This window comes from Procambarus clarkii, chromosome 24 (genome assembly GCF_040958095.1).
Source record: "Procambarus clarkii isolate CNS0578487 chromosome 24, FALCON_Pclarkii_2.0, whole genome shotgun sequence".
Classification (NCBI taxonomy): Eukaryota; Metazoa; Arthropoda; class Malacostraca; order Decapoda; family Cambaridae; genus Procambarus; species Procambarus clarkii.
The window spans coordinates 39,019,800-39,035,712 of record NC_091173.1 but is presented as its reverse complement, the minus strand read 5'-3'; the positions used below and the strand labels follow the sequence as shown (position 1 = coordinate 39,035,712).

The 15,913-nt window shown below is 45.6% G+C and overlaps 1 protein-coding gene across 1 annotated transcript in view; it reads right to left on the bottom strand.

Moving 5' to 3' along the window:
- Positions 1 to 15,913, bottom strand: part of LOC138368254 (spore coat protein SP96-like) — a 41,981-nt gene that overhangs the window by 178 nt on the left and 25,890 nt on the right. The window contains exons 4-5 of the mRNA XM_069330807.1: positions 12,403 to 12,751; positions 1 to 860 (exon numbers count right to left, since the gene is read on the bottom strand). The exon at positions 1 to 860 is cut by the window's left edge and continues 178 nt beyond it. Coding sequence (XP_069186908.1) covers positions 820 to 860; positions 12,403 to 12,751 — 390 coding nt within the window. The 3' untranslated portion in view covers positions 1 to 819. The remainder of the gene's footprint in view (positions 861 to 12,402; positions 12,752 to 15,913) is intronic.

Below are 15,913 nucleotides of genomic sequence, written 5' to 3'. Positions count from 1 at the left end.
GTATGACGACTGACCAAGAGCTGGGGTATGACGACTGACCAGGAGCTGGGGTTTGACGACTGACCAAGAGCTGGGGTATGACGACTGACCAAGAGCTGGGGTATGACGACTGACCAAGAGCTGGGGTATGACGACTGACCAAGAGCTGGGGTATGACGACTGACCAAGAGCTGGGGTATGACGACTGACCAGGAGCTGGGGTTTGACGACTGACCAAGAGCTGGGGTATGACGACTGACCAAGAGCTGGGGTATGACGACTGACCAAGAGCTGGGGTATGAGGACAGACCAAGAGCTGGGGTATGAGGACAGACCAAGAGCTGGGGTATGAGGACAGATCAAGAGCTGGGTGTATGAGGACAGACCAAGAGCTGGGGTATGAGGACAGACTAAGAGCTGGGGTATAAGGACAGAATGACTGAGCAGAGCCTAGCCACCTGGACCATCGGGGGATCGAACGCCGACCCTGCAAGAAGCAAGACCGTCGCTCTACCACCCAGTACTATTTGATAAACCCTCCAGCAAGGGCGAACTCAAAGATAACCTTCAAGACGGAGGAGGAGGGTCAGTGGTGAGCCAGGGAGCCCCTGTAGGCAGGTGGGGCGGCGGAAGAGGATCAGGGGCGAGCCTGGGAGCCCCTGGAGGCAGGTGGGGCGGCGGAGGAGGGTCAGGGGCGAGCCAGGGAGCCCCCTGGAGGCAGGTGGGGCGGCGGAGGAGGGTCAGGGGCGAGCCAGGGAGCCCCTGGAGGCAGGTGGGGCGGCGGAGGAGGGTCAGGGGCGAGCCAGGGAGCCCCTGGAGGCAGGTGGGGGGCCCTGGTCTTCACCAGCTGTAGCCTGGCTGCTTGAAGCCGTCGTTGTTGTCTGCAGGAATACATGGATTTTTGTTGTGGGTGAGAGGAGTTGTGGGGAGTGTGCGTGGGGGTTAGTTATGGTTGTGGAAAGTTTGGGTAGTGGGCATAGGTTGGAGTTGTGGGGAGACAGGGTTGGTTGGGGGTTGTGGAGAGTGGGGGGTTGGGGTTGTAGGGAATGAGGGTAGTGGGAGTTGCGGTGGGAGAGGTGGTGGTTGGGGTTTGTGAGGGGGAGAGGTGGTGGTGATTATGGGTGATGGGGATTGTGGGATGTGGTTGGGGGTCGGGGATTAGGGGGGAGTTAAGGTTGGTGGGGTTATAAGGTGGCGGGCAATGGGGTTTTTGGAATGGTGAAGGGTTGCGAGGGAGTTGGGGGTATTTTTTTGGGTGGTTGAGGAAAGGGGGTAATAACGAATAGGGTGGGGTTGTTAATAATGGAGAAGGCAACAAAGGGGTAACTTATTTGTTTGGTGAGGGGGGGGGAAGTAACCCCGGCAACTTTATAATAGTTCTTGTGAGAAATATTCAGGTCAAACGTTACCGCTGCGATCTTGAAGAGTTCTCTTAAGAAATAAATATCATCACTTTATCTTCGCCGTTTTTAGTTAAATCATATAAAGTCCATTTTCAGAAAATATGTTTATAAGTAGTTTAATAATTAAGGAATTCCCAGTTCTGAAACTATTGAAGTTCATAATTCCCGCTCTACTTATTTTAGTTTTACTTCCGAACTTAAAGAGTTCGTATGGAAAAAAAAAGACTCTGGACTCAAGTTTCTATTTTGAAAAAGTAATTCACAGTATCAGAAGTAAGTTCTTGAGGCCTGAGGACAACAAATAAGAAGTAACAATTTAGTGACCGAGTTCCAGCTCTCGTTCCCGCCTCAGTTCTTGCGAACAATCTCGTTACTATCAGTCCATTTTCCCTGAAATTTAAAACCGCTATATTTTGGATGAAGTAAGAAAAAACATAGAGTGATCGAGTTCCAGCTCCTGTCATCTGACAGGCCAATTTGATTGAGCTTTAAAACCACTGCATTTTGGACGTAGTAAAATAGATCAAATCAATTACCGAGCTCCGGCTCTTGTACCCCGCCTTAGATTACTCTTGTAATGTCGTTAATAACAAATCAATTTCCCTGAGATTTAAAACCATACATTTCCAACGTAGTAAAATAGAACAAAGAAATTACCAAGTGCCAACTGCTGTTCTCCGCCTTAGATCAATGTTCATCAAACAGTATTCCAGAACATCAACAACAAGAAGTGAGTAGCTCTCAACCCTTCCCAGCACACGCAAAAGTTTTTTTACGTTCTCATTTGATCTCAGAACGATGACTCTGTAACTATTTATATAAAGTCGTCTTTTCAATGTATAAAATATGTTAATTTTTAGTCAAATTTGTGTGTATGTATGTGTACTCACCATGTTGTACTCGCCTACTTGTGCTTGCGGGGGTTGAGCTCTGGGTCTTTGGTCCTGCCCCTCAACGGTCAATCAACTTGTGTACAGATTCCCGAGCTCCTGGGCTCTATCATATCTACATTTGAAACTGTGTATGGAGTCAGCCTCCACCACATCACTGCCTAATGCATTCCATCTGTTAACTACTCTGACACTGAAAAAGTTCTTTCCAACGTCCCTGTGGTTCATTTGGGTACTCAGTTTCCACCTGTGTCCCCTTGTTCACGTACCTCCCGTGTTAAACAAGTAATCTCTATCTACCCTGTCGATACCTCTCAGAATTTTGTATTTAGTGATCATGTCTCGCCGAGTTCTATCTTCCAGCTACGTTAGGTTCATTTCATGCATCCTTTGCTCGTAACTCATGCCTCTTAGTTCTGAGACTAGCCTAGTGGCATACTTATGAACTTTTTCCAGCTTAGTCCTGTGCTTAACAAGGTACGGGCTCCATGCTGGGGCCGCATACTCCAGGATTGGTCTTATACATGTTCTTATTGGTCTTATACAAGGTTCTAAATGAATCCTTACACAGGCTCATGACGGCAGTTCTGATGTTAGCCAGCCTCGCATATGCCGCCGATGTTATTTTTTATGTGGGCTTCAGGAAAGAGGTTTGGTGTGATATCAACTCCTAGATCTTTCTCTCTGTCTGTTTCATGAAGGACTTCATCTCCCATTCGGTGTCCTGTTTCTGGCCTCCTGTTTCCACCGCCTAGTTTCATTACCTTACATTTGTTTGGGTGGCTTCAAGGATCTCATAAGTTATATTTATTATGATTATTATAATAATTTCTTATTCATTGTCCTTTAACCTAACTTCTTTCTGCTCTTTTGTGTAATTATTATGTTTGTTATAATTTGTCCTTATTCATTACTCTTAACCTAAACTTCCAGATGTAGTTTTTGTTGTGTTTAAATATTGAGAGAGAGAGAGAGAGAGAGAGAGAGAGAGAGAGAGAGAGAGAGAGAGAGAGAGAGAGAGAGAGAGAGAGAGAGAGAGAGAGAGAGGGGAGAGAGAGAGAGAGAGAGAGAGAGAGAGAGAGAGAGAGAGAGAGAGAGAGAGAGAGAGAGAGAGAGAGAGAGAGGAGAGAGAGAGAGAGAGAGAGAGAGAGAGAGAGAGAGAGAGAGAGAGAGAGAGAGAGAGAGAGGGGGAGAGAGAGAGAGGGAGAGAGAGAGAGAGAGAGAGAGAGAGAGAGAGGGGAGAGAGAGAGAGAGAGAGGGAGAGAGAGAGAGAAAGAGGGAGAGAGAGAGAGAGAGAGAGAGAGAGAGAGAGAGAGAGAGAGAGAGAGAGAGAGAGAGAGAGAGAGAGAGAGAGAGAGAGAGAGAGAGAGAGAGAGAGAGAGAGAGAGAGAGAGAGAGAGAGAGAGAGAGAGAGAGAGAGAGAGATAGAGAGAGAGAGAGAGAGAGAGAGAGAGAGAGAGAGAGAGAGAGAGAGAGAGAGAGAGAGAGAGAGAGAGCTGTGCTGGTTTGTTTAAGAGTGCATATGATCTGCGAAAGTACTTAAGTGTATATGCATGTTAGACTAAGCCTATGAATTTTGTGCAAGTTTGAGATAATTTGCATATACAAGAGAACTTGTGAAATTTTTAGAAAGTGAGTAAGTTAATGAACTGAGAGCATGTGTTCAAATCTGTGTTTTTTAAGTGAGTGAAATGAGTATTTGCTTCAGTTGTTTAAGCTTGTGAATGTTATTATAAGTGTGTAGGATTTTACATGGTTCGTATGTAAGAAGGAGTTTATATGGGTAAATTTGTGTTTATAAATGTAACTGTATGTGAATGCGTAAGTGCATTTCCGAGATTGTGTAAGAGTGTATGTGTTTTGTCAGAGTTGAATGAATTTATATAAGTTTATGCTAGTTTGTAAATGTAATTGTAAGTGTAAATGAGAATGTCACATATGTATAATTGTGTACATATTTTAAGCAACTTATGTAAAAGTGTATGTGTCATGGGGTATTTTATGTAAGTATGTATATGTTTGCAAGTGTAATATTAAAGTTCTGGTTTGTAACTGCAAGTGTTAAAAGAGTCTTTCATGGGTAAATAAATGAAGAGCAGATGTTCCAGAGATAATACTATGTTACGGAGGATAGGTTAGGTTAGGTAGATGAGGGCAGATAAGTACATTAATTTATGTAAGTTAAATAAGTTAGTAAGATATGTAAGTTAGGTTAGATCAGGATAGGTAAGTTACCTCAGGTAAATTAGGTTATGTAAGATATATCATGTAATTTGGTAAGTTAGTTAAGTTAGCAAGTTATATAAGTATAGCAAGTTAGCAAGGTATGTACATGTCAGGATGGTTATGCAGTATAGGTTATGCAAATTACTCAGGTAGGATAGGTTTTGTTAGGGAAGTAACGTTGTGTAAGTTACGATATGTTAAGTTACATCAGGTAGGAGAGGATAGGTAAGTTTGACTAGGTAAGTTAGGATAGGTTAGCTCAGGCAAATCAGCTTAGGTAGGATAGTGAATTGTTAATCAGAATAGTTTAAGATTAGGTGGATAAGACAATACATTTTAATCAGAATAAGACATGTAAAGCTTACATGTCTGGAACTAGATCACTCTATTTTCGAGAAAACCTATTGCATAATGGAAGTTAAGTAAATAAGAAATGATAGATATGCTACCGGGAACTGAGTTATTTTTGTGAGTGATGTGATAATTGTTACTAACACCTTTTGACTGTAAAATGTCCTAGTGAAACTGTTACTACTACATAAAAGATAGTTACTTTACATGACACATAAGTTTATTGGTACATAAAGTTGCACGTGTTTAGTTTGATATATTACTTAAAGTTGTCTTAGTAAGTCTAAAAAAACTATAGTTTACATATTTTACTGAAAGCGATGCTCTTGACTACTTAGTTACTGAATGATGAACAATGTTTGTTACCGTGTGAGTTTATTTATGCATAAAAAAGTCCTAGAGAGTATCCTTTATAAGTAAAGAGTACACAGAGAGAGTTTTTTAATGCTTGATGTTTCAGAGATCATCTTTGAGGACTCTGAGTGTAACATTGATGTCTTTGAGATTAGCTTTGATGGCTTTGAGTGTATCTTGAGATCTCTAAGTGTGTCCTTACATAAAGAGGGAATGAGAGCATCACTTCACGTTTAAAGATGTTTCAGAGACTAGCTTTAGTTAGTAATATTATAAATAAATTACCTATGACTATTTTTTTCGCTCTATAGAGCATAATGTTAGTTAAGAAAGTGTTGAAAGAAGACATATAGTTATTTTTTCGAACTAAGGACGAGTTATTTTAGTTAGTAAATCATTTAAGAAGTTACGCTTGACTCTTTTTCATTTGAGCAAAGTGTAATGTTAGTTAAGAAATTATTTAAATATTCCTTTGGAAAATATTTTGAACGAACGAAGAGATATTTTAGGTAAAAAATGACTGAAAGAAGTTATGCTTGACTATTTTCAGTTCAGTTTAAGAACAGTGTTTGTCAGAAATGTTTTGTTGATAAATAAATACATGTGTAACTAAATTTGCTAGGGGGGGAGAGTAATGCAGTTGATAATACATAAGAATGAACTATTTACTGAATGGCCAAAGCAAATTAACATTTGATTTTAAAGAAACATGTTCAAATAGGAAAATATCACAAAGAACATGAGAGGTACATAAATGGAATTTGTAGAGAACATGAAAAACAATGAAAGTTTATACACAGTATAAAAAGAATGAAAAACAAACTTGTGAAGAACATGCTAAGAACATTTTGAGAACATATAGAATATGAAAGGAACACCGAGAACATGTAAAAAACATGAATGGAATTTATTGAGAACATGAAACAGAATGCAATAAACACGGACAAACAGGCGAAAACATGAAGTGAACTTGCAGAGTACATGTTGAGAACATGAATAACGTGTAGCAAAGTTGTATTGAGAACATGCTGTGAAAATTTGTTGAACATGGAGAGAAGCCTAACAAATATGGAATGATCATGTAAAGAGAATATAGACATCTTGCATATATATATATATATATATATATATATATATATATATATATATATATATATATATATATATATATATATATATATATATATATATATATATATATATATATATATACACACTTGAGTATTGACAATGTTATTGGTAAATAACATTGTTAAATACGGTAATGTTATTGGTAATAGCGGTATTTAAAATTCTGGAGAGGGGAAGATTTGGGTGGAGTTAGGGATTGGGTGAGATGCTGGGAGATAAAGGGCGTGGGGGGGGGAGGTGAGTGAGAGGGCTGTTAAGGGGGGAGTTGGGGAAGGGGTGAGGCAGAGGAAGGGAGGGGAAGATAAGGGACTGAAGGTTGGGAGGGGGAAGATAAGGGGGTCGGGGAGTTGGGGGAACTAGGGGGTGAAGGAGAGGGAAAATAATGGGATGGGGAGCCAGGGGAAGTAGGAGTGAGGGTAGGGGAAGATAATGGGTCATTGAGTTGGGTGAAGAATGGGTGGGGATTGGGAATATATGGGAGTGAGAAGCTGGGGTGTGGGGATTGGGAATATATGGGAGTGAGAAGCTGGGGTGTGGGGGGGGGGGAAGATATGGGAGGCGAGGAGCTGGGGGGTGGTGTCAGGGGGGAGATAAGTGAGCAAAAGGGAGCATGGAAATGGAGGGAGGGAGAGATAAGGCTATTTAAATAGGTTTATTGTTAGTTAGGGTAAGACTCGTGTTTACTTAAGATAAAGCAAAAGTTGAGAGCTACTCACTTGTTCTTGATGTTCTGGAATACTGTTTGATGAACATTGATCTAAGGCGGAGAACAGGAGTCGGTGCTTGGTAATTGCTTTAATCTATATTACTGTGTTGTAAATGTAACGGTTTTAAATCTCAGGAAAATTGATTTGTTATTAACGAAATTACAAGAGTATACTAAAGCGGGGCACAAGAGCCGAAGCTTGGCAATTGCCTTGATCTATTTTACTACGTCGGAAATGCAGTGGTTATAAGTTTCAGGGAAATTAATCTGCCATTAACGAAGTTGTACGAATGAACTCGAGTGAACTAAATCGGAGGACAGGAGCTGGAACTAGATCACTCTATTTTTGTTTTTTACTACATCCAAAATACAGCGGTATTAAATTTCAGGGAAAATGGACTGATAGTAACGAAGATGTATGAATTAACTAAGGCGGGGACGAGAGCTGGAACTCGGTAACAAAATTGTTGTCTTTTACTTCGTAAGAAATAACTATGTTTTAAATCTCAGGGGATTTGGGTAGATACTAACGAAGTTACAGGAATATAACTTATTTTAGGCGGGGAAAAAAGAACAGAAACTCGCTAACTATTCTTTTCTTACTACGTCCGAGATATGACTGTAATGCATTGAACGAAAATTGGGCTACTTATAGTGAAACTACACTTATAAAGTAATAGATCCAGGTTCAACAACTAACTTCTGATACTGATACTTTTTCAGAACAGAAACTTAAGTTCAAAGAGTTTATTTTTTTCCATAAGAATTCCTTAAGACCGTAGCAGGAAATATAACTCTGAAAACAAATATAACCGAAATTAAGACCTTCAATAGTTTAAGAGCTGCAAATTCCTCAATAAACTACTAATAAACATATTTTCAGAAAATGGACTTGATATGATTTAACTAGAAAACGGCTAAGACGAAGATGATTTTTTTCTTAAGAGAACTCTCATAAGGTCGCTGCGAAAACTTTTGCCCCAAATTTTCCCATTAAGAACTCTTTAAGATCACAGCTGAAACTTTTGACCCAAATTTTCCCAATAACAACTCCTTAAGGTCGCATCGGTAACCTTAAACAAATAATATCGTTAAGTTGTCTTCCCCACTACTGTGGTTAGAATGGATGTGGGGATAGTGGGGGGGGAGGGGGGTGCGTGGCCCATAGTGCAGGATGTAAGGTTGGGGAGGTTGGGGGTGGGGGTGTTGGCTGAGGTGAGGCGGTGGTGCAAGATGTGGGGTCTGGAAGGAGGGGGTTGTGGGTGCGTGAGGAGTATGCTGGGGACCCCGTGGTGCGGGATGTGGGCTTGGGCTGGTGGAGTCTAAGGGAAGGCACGTGCATTGGGTTTGAGGAAATGGAACTGGAAGGATGGAGGTGGTGAGGAGGTGTGGTTGGAATCCCAGAGAGTTCAAAAGGAACCTCTATCTATAATGGACTATCTATAATCCTGAACAATGATAGAGAGATTTCAAAATATATACGAACATTTTAAGCCTACTGGCTCAAGCGAGGCAGCTATTGACCTTGGTGAGGCAGCTCCTATTGACTGCCAATGTAGAGGAGACGGTGTCAGACAGAGTAGAGGAGACGGTGTCAGAGAAGAGGAGACGGTGCTAGAGTAGACGAGACGGTGTCAGCGTAGATGAGACGGTGTCAGAGTAGAGGAGACGGTGTCAGCGTAGATGAGACGGTGTCAGAGTAGAGGAGACGGTGTCAGAGTAGAGGAGACGGTGTCAGCGTAGATGAGACGGTGTCAGAGTAGAGGAGACGGTGTCAGAGTAGAGGAGACGGTGTCAGGGTAGAGGAGACGGTGTCAGAGTAGAGGAGACGGTGTCAGCGTAGATGAGACGGTGTCAGAGTAGAGGAGACGGTGTCAGAGTAGAGGAGACGGTGTCAGGGTAGAGGAGACGGTGTCAGAGTAGAAGAGACGGTGCCAGAGTAGAGGAGACGTTGTCAGACAGAGTAGAGGAGACGGTGTCAGGGTAGAGGAAACGGTGTCAGAGTAGAGGAGACGGTGTCAGAGTAGAGTAGACGGTGTCAGAGTAGACGAGACGGTGCCAGAGTAGAGGAGACGTTGTCAGACAGAGTTGAGGAGACGGTGTCAGAGTAGAGGAAACGGTGTCAGAGTAGAGGAGACGGTGCCAGAGTAGAAGAGACGGTGCCAGAGTAGAGTAGACAGTGTCAGAGTAGAGGAGACGGAGCTAAAGTAGAGGAGACGGTGCCAGAGTAGAGGAGACGGTGCCAGTAGAGGAGACGGTGTCAGAGTAGAGGAGACGGAGCTAAAGTAGAGGAGACGGTGCCAGAGTAGAGGAGACGGTGTCAGAGTAGAGGAGACGGTGTCAGAGTAGAGGAGACGGAGCTAAAGTAGAGGAGACGGTGCCAGAGTAGAAGAGACGGTGCCAGAGTAGAGGAGACGGTGTCAGAGTAGAGGAGACGGAGCTAAAGTAGAGGAGACGGTGCCAGAGTAGAGGAGACGGTGTCAGAGTAGAGGAGACGGTGTCAGAGTAGAGGAGACGGTGTCAGAGTAGAGGAGACGGTGCTAGAGTAGAGGAGACGGTGCCAGAGTAGAGGAGACGGTGCCAGAGTAGAGGAGACGGTGCCAGTGTAGAGTAGACGGTGTCAGAGTAGAGGAGATGGTGTCAGAGCAGATGAGATGGTGTCAGAGTAGAGGAGACGGTGTCAGAGTAGAGGAGACGGTGTCAAAGTAGAGGAGACGGTGTCAGAGTAGAGGAGACGGTGTCAGAGTAGAGGAGACGGTGTCAGTGTAGAAGAGACGGTGTCAGAGTAGAGGAGACGGTGTCAGAGTAGACGAGACGGTGTCAGAGTAGAGGAGACAGTGTCAGAGTAGATGAGACGGTGTCAGAGTAGAGGAGACGGTGCCAGAGTAGAGGAGACGGTGTCAGAGTAGAGGAGACGGTGTCAGTGTAGAGAAGACGGTGTCAGAGTAGAGGAGACGGTGTCAGTTATGAGGAGACGGTACCAGAGTAGAGGAGACGGTGTCAGAGTAGAGGAGACGGTGTCAGAGTAGAGGAGACGGTGTCAGAGTAGAGGAGACGGTGTCAGAGTAGAGGAGACGGTGTCAGTGTAGAGGAGACGGTGTCAGAGTAGAGGAGACGGTGTCAGAGATGAGGAGACGGTACCAGAGTAGAGGAGACGATGTCTGAGTAGAGGAGACGGTGTCAGAGTAGAGGAGACGGTGCTAGAGTAGAGGAGACGGTGCCAGAGTAGAGAAGATGGTGCCAGAGTAGAGGAGACGGTGCCAGTGTAGAGTAGACGGTGCCAGAGTAGAGGAGACGGTGCCAGAGTAGAGGAGACAGTGTCAGAGTAGAGGATACGGTGCCAGAGTAGAGGGGACGGTGTCAGAGTAGAGGAGACGGTGTCAGAGTAGAGGAGACGGTGTCAGACAGAGTAGATGAGACGGTGGAAGAGTAGAGGAGACGGTGTCAGAGTAGAGGAGACGGTGCCAGAGTAGAGGAGACGCTGCCAGAGTGGAGGAGACGGTGTCAGAGTAGAGGAGACGGTGTCAGAGTAGAGGAGACGGTGTCAGTGTAGAGGAGACAGTGTCAGAGTATAGGAGACGGTGCCAGAGTAGAAGAGACGGTGCCAGAGTAGAGGAGACAGTGTCAGAGTAGAGGAGACGGTTCCAGCGTAGAGGAGACGGTGTCAGAGATGAGGAGACGGTGCCAGTGTAGAGGGGACGGTGTCAGAGTAGAGGAGACGGTGTCAGAGTAGAGGAGACGGTGTCAGAGTAGAGGAGACGGTGTCAGAGTAGAGGAGACGGTGTCAGTGTAGAGGAGACGGTGTCAGATTATAGGAGATGGTGCTAGGGTAGAAGAGACGGAGCCAGAGTAGAGGAGACAGTGTCAGGGTAGAGGAGACGGTGCCAGAGTAGAGGAGACGGTGCTAGAGGTGCCGGAGGAGACGGATTAGAGGTACCAGAGTAGAGGTGTCAGAGGAGACGGATTAGAGGTACCAGAGTAGAGGTGTCAGAGTAGATGTACAAGTGCCAAAGTAGAGGTGCTAATGATTGAGTAGAGGTTCAAGTGCCATAGGAGAGGTGATATAGTGTCAGGGTAGAAGTGCTATAGTGCCAGAGAAGAGGTGTCGGTTTTAGAGTAGACCTGCCGTTGACAGAGTAGAAGTGCCGGTGTCAGAGTAGAAGTACCGATGTCAGAGTAGAGGTGCCGTTGACAGAGTAGAGGTGCCGTTGACAGAGTAGAGGTGCCGTTGACAGAGTAGAGGTGCCGTTGACAGAGTAGAGGTGCCGTTGACAGAGTAGAGGTGCCGTTGACAGAGTAGAGGTGCCGTTGACAGAGTAGAGGTGCCGTTGCCCAGTAGAAGTGATATTGCCATAATAGAGAGGCTAGTGACAGAGTAGAGGAGACGGTGCCAGAGTTGAGTACACGGTGCCAGATTAGAGGTGCCGGTGTAAGAGTAGAGGTGCTGGTGTCAGAGTAGAGGTGCCGGTGTAAGAGTAGAGGTGCTGGTGTCAGAGTAGAGGTGCCGGTGTAAGAGTAGAGGTGCTGGTGTCAGAGTAGAGGTGCCGGTGTAAGAGTAGAGGTGCCGGTGTAAGAGTAGAGGTGCCGGTGTAAGAGTAGAGGTGCTGGTGTCAGAGTAGAGGTGCTAGTATCAGAATAGATTTGCTGGTGTCAGAGTAGAGGTGCTAGTGCCAGCTGTAAAGAAGCCGGTGCCAGTGTAGTGGAGAGAGTGGCAGAGTAGAGGTGCTGTCACTCGTGTCAGCATAGAGGTGACGGTGGCAGAGTAGAGGAGTAGATGCTAGAATAGAGGTGCTGATGTCAGAGTAGAGGCTCTAGAGTAGAGAAGAGGGGCCGGAGTAGAGATACTTATGTCAGCTGTGTCAGTGCCAGAGTACAGGTGTCAGAGTAGAGATCCCGGGACCAAAATAGAGGTACTGGTGTTAGCTGTGCTAGTGCCAGAGGAGAGGTGCCAGAGTAGAGGTGCCAGAGAAAATGTCTCAGAGGAGAAGTACCAGAGCAGAGGTGCAAGAGTAGAGGTGCCAGAGAAGAGGTGCCAGAGTAGAGGTGCCAGAGTAGAGGTGCCAAAGTAGAGGTGCCAGAGTAGAGGTGCCAGAGTAGAGGTACCAGAGTAGAGGTGCCAGAGTAGAGGTGCCAGAGTAGAGGAACCAGAGTAGAGGTGCCAGAGTAGAGGTGCCAGAGTAGGGGTGCCAGAGTAGAGGTGCCAGAGTAGAGGTGCCAGAGTAGAGGTGCCAGAGTAGGGGTGCCAGAGTAGGGGTGCCAGAGTAGGGGTGTCAGAGTAGAGGTGCCAGAGTAGAGGTACTAGAGTAGAGGTGCCAGAGTAGAGGTGCCATGAGAGGCGCCTGAGACAATGAGGGAGACCCACCGCCATATCCGTTGGTCAACAGAGTAACGGTCCTGGTCTTGACCATTGTGCTGACCGACACCTGCGTCTTCGTCACTGTTGTCGCCACCGTTGCCGTTACCGTTGCCGTTGACGTCACCAGTGATGTTGTCGCACTAGTTATAGTCGTTGTTGCCGTAGTTGTTGCCGTTGCTGTTGTCGTGGCTGTCACGGTTGCCGTGGATGTTGCTGTTGCCGTGGCAGTGGTAGTTGCCGTAGTTGTTGCCGTAGTTGTTGTCGTAGCCGTTGTCGTTGCCGTTGTCGTTGCCGTTGCCGTTGACGTCACAGTTGCCGTGACGCTTCCCGCTGGCCTCACCGTCGCTGTTTTTGTCTGCATGTAAACAGTAACACTTGAGAGTCATCAACACATTTGCTTAATTTATCAACGATGCCACAATACACCCCGTGTGTTCACAGCAACACGTGGTGCAGGTGGTGGACAATACACCCCGTGTGTTCACAGCAACACGTGGTGCAGGTGGTGGACAATACACCCCGTGTGTTCACAGCAACACGTGGTGCAGTAGTTGGACAATACACCTCGTGTGTTCACAGCAATACGTGGTGCAGTAGGTGGACAATACACCTCGTGTGTTCACAGCAACACGTGGTGCAGTAGGTGGACAATACACCTCGTGTGTTCACAGCAACACGTGGTGCAGGTGGTGGACAATACACCCCGTGTGTTCACGGAATCTAATTATGCCCCTAAGCTCTAAATATGTTCCTAGGCTCTATGTTCATGTGCTCTAAAAAAATCATTTTACTCTAATTATATTCTTGTGCTATAATTTGTTTACTATGCTCTAAGTGGGTTACTGTGCTCTAAGCGGGTTACTGTGCTCTAAGCGGGTTACTGTGCTCTAAGCGGGTTACTGTGCTCTAAGCGGGTTACTGTGCTCTAAGCGGGTTACTGTGCTCTAAGCGGGTTACTGTGCTCTAAGCGGGTTACTGTGCTCTAAGCGGGTTACTGTGCTCTAACAGGTTACTGTGCTCTAACAGGTTACTGTGCTCTAAGCGGGTTACTGTGCTCTAAGCGGGTTACTGTGCTCTAACAGGTTACTGTGCTCTAACAGGTTACTGTGCTCTAACAGGTTACTGTGCTCTAACAGGTTACTGTGCTCTAACAGGTTACTGTGCTCTAAGTGGGTTACTGTGCTCTAACAGGTTACTGTGCTCTAACAGGTTACTGTGCTCTAACAGGTTACTGTGCTCTAACAGGTTACTGTGCTCTAACAGGTTACTGTGCTCTAAGTGGGTTACTGTGCTCTAAGCGGGTTACTGTGCTCTAACAGGTTACTGTGCTCTAACAGGTTACTGTGCTCTAACAGGTTACTGTGCTCTAACAGGTTACTGTGCTCTAACAGGTTACTGTGCTCTAAGCGGGTTACTGTGCTCTAGCAGGTTACTGTGCTCTAACAGGTTACTGTGCTCTAACAGGTTACTGTGCTCTAACAGGTTACTGTGCTCTAACAGGTTACTGTGCTCTAAGTGGGTTACTGTGCTCTAACAGGTTACTGTGCTCTAACAGGTTACTGTGCTCTAACAGGTTACTGTGCTCTAACAGGTTACTGTGCTCTAACAGGTTACTGTGCTCTAACAGGTTACTGTGCTCTAACAGGTTACTGTGCTCTAACAGGTTACTGTGCTCTAACAGGTTTCTGTGCTCTAAGCGGGTTACTGTGCTCTAACAGGTTACTGTGCTCTAACAGGTTACTGTGCTCTAACAGGTTACTGTGCTCTAACAGGTTACTGTGCTCTAACAGGTTACTGTGCTCTAACAGGTTACTGTGCTCTAACAGGTTACTGTGCTCTAAGTGGGTTACTGTGCTCTAAGTGGGTTACTGTGCTCTAAGTGGGTTACTGTGCTCTAAGTGGGTTACTGTGCTCTAAGTGGGTTACTGTGCTCTAAGCGGGTTACTGTGCTCTAACAGGTTACTGTGCTCTAACAGGTTACTGTGCTCTAAGCGGGTTACTGTGCTCTAACAGGTTACTGTGCTCTAAGCGGGTTACTGTGCTCTAACAGGTTACTGTGCTCTAAGCGGGTTACTGTGCTCTAAGTGGGTTACTGTGCTCTAAGCGGGTTACTGAGCTCTAACAGGTTACTGTGCTCTAACAGGTTACTGTGCTCTAAGCGGGTTACTGTGCTCTAACAGGTTACTGTGCTCTAAGCGGGTTACTGTGCTCTAACAGGTTACTGTGCTCTAAGCGGGTTACTGTGCTCTAACAGGTTACTGTGCTCTAACAGGTTACTGTGCTCTAACAGGTTACTGTGCTCTAACAGGTTACTGTGCTCTAACAGGTTACTGTGCTCTAACAGGTTACTGTGCTCTAAGTGGGTTACTGTGCTCTAAGTGGGTTACTGTGCTCTAAGCGGGTTACTGTGCTCTAACAGGTTACTGTGCTCTAACAGGTTACTGTGCTCTAAGCGGGTTACTGTGCTCTAACAGGTTACTGTGCTCTAACAGGTTACTGTGCTCTAAGCGGGTTACTGTGCTCTAACAGGTTACTGTGCTCTAAGCGGGTTACTGTGCTCTAACAGGTTACTGTGCTCTAAGCGGGTTACTGTGCTCTAACAGGTTACTGTGCTCTAACAGGTTACTGTGCTCTAACAGGTTACTGTGCTCTAACAGGTTACTGTGCTCTAACAGGTTACTGTGCTCTAACAGGTTACTGTGCTCTAAGTGGGTTACTGTGCTCTAAGTGGGTTACTGTGCTCTAAGTGGGTTACTGTGCTCTAAGTGGGTTACTGTGCTCTAAGTGGGTTACTGTGCTCTAAGCGGGTTACTGTGCTCTAACAGGTTACTGTGCTCTAACAGGTTACTGTGCTCTAAGCGGGTTACTGTGCTCTAACAGGTTACTGTGCTCTAAGCGGGTTACTGTGCTCTAACAGGTTACTGTGCTCTAAGCGGGTTACTGTGCTCTAACAGGTTACTGTGCTCTAACAGGTTACTGTGCTCTAACAGGTTACTGTGCTCTAACAGGTTACTGTGCTCTAACAGGTTACTGTGCTCTAACAGGTTACTGTGCTCTAAGCGGGTTACTGTGCTCTAACAGGTTACTGTGCTCTAAGCGGGTTACTGTGCTCTAACAGGTTACTGTGCTCTAACAGGTTACTGTGCTCTAACAGGTTACTGTGCTCTAACAGGTTACTGTGCTCTAACAGGTTACTGTGCTCTAACAGGTTACTGTGCTCTAAGTGGGTTACTGTGCTCTAAGTGGGTTACTGTGCTCTAAGCGGGTTACTGTGCTCTAACAGGTTACTGTGCTCTAACAGGTTACTGTGCTCTAAGCGGGTTACTGTGCTCTAACAGGTTACTGTGGTCTAAGTGGGTTACTGTGCTCTAACAGGTTACTGTGCTCTAAGCGGGTTACTGTGCTCTAACAGGTTACTGTGCTCTAAGTGGGTTACTGTGCTCTAACAGGTTACTGTGCTCTAAGCGGGTTACTGTGCTCTAACAGGTTACTGTGCTCTAACAGGTTACTGTGCTCT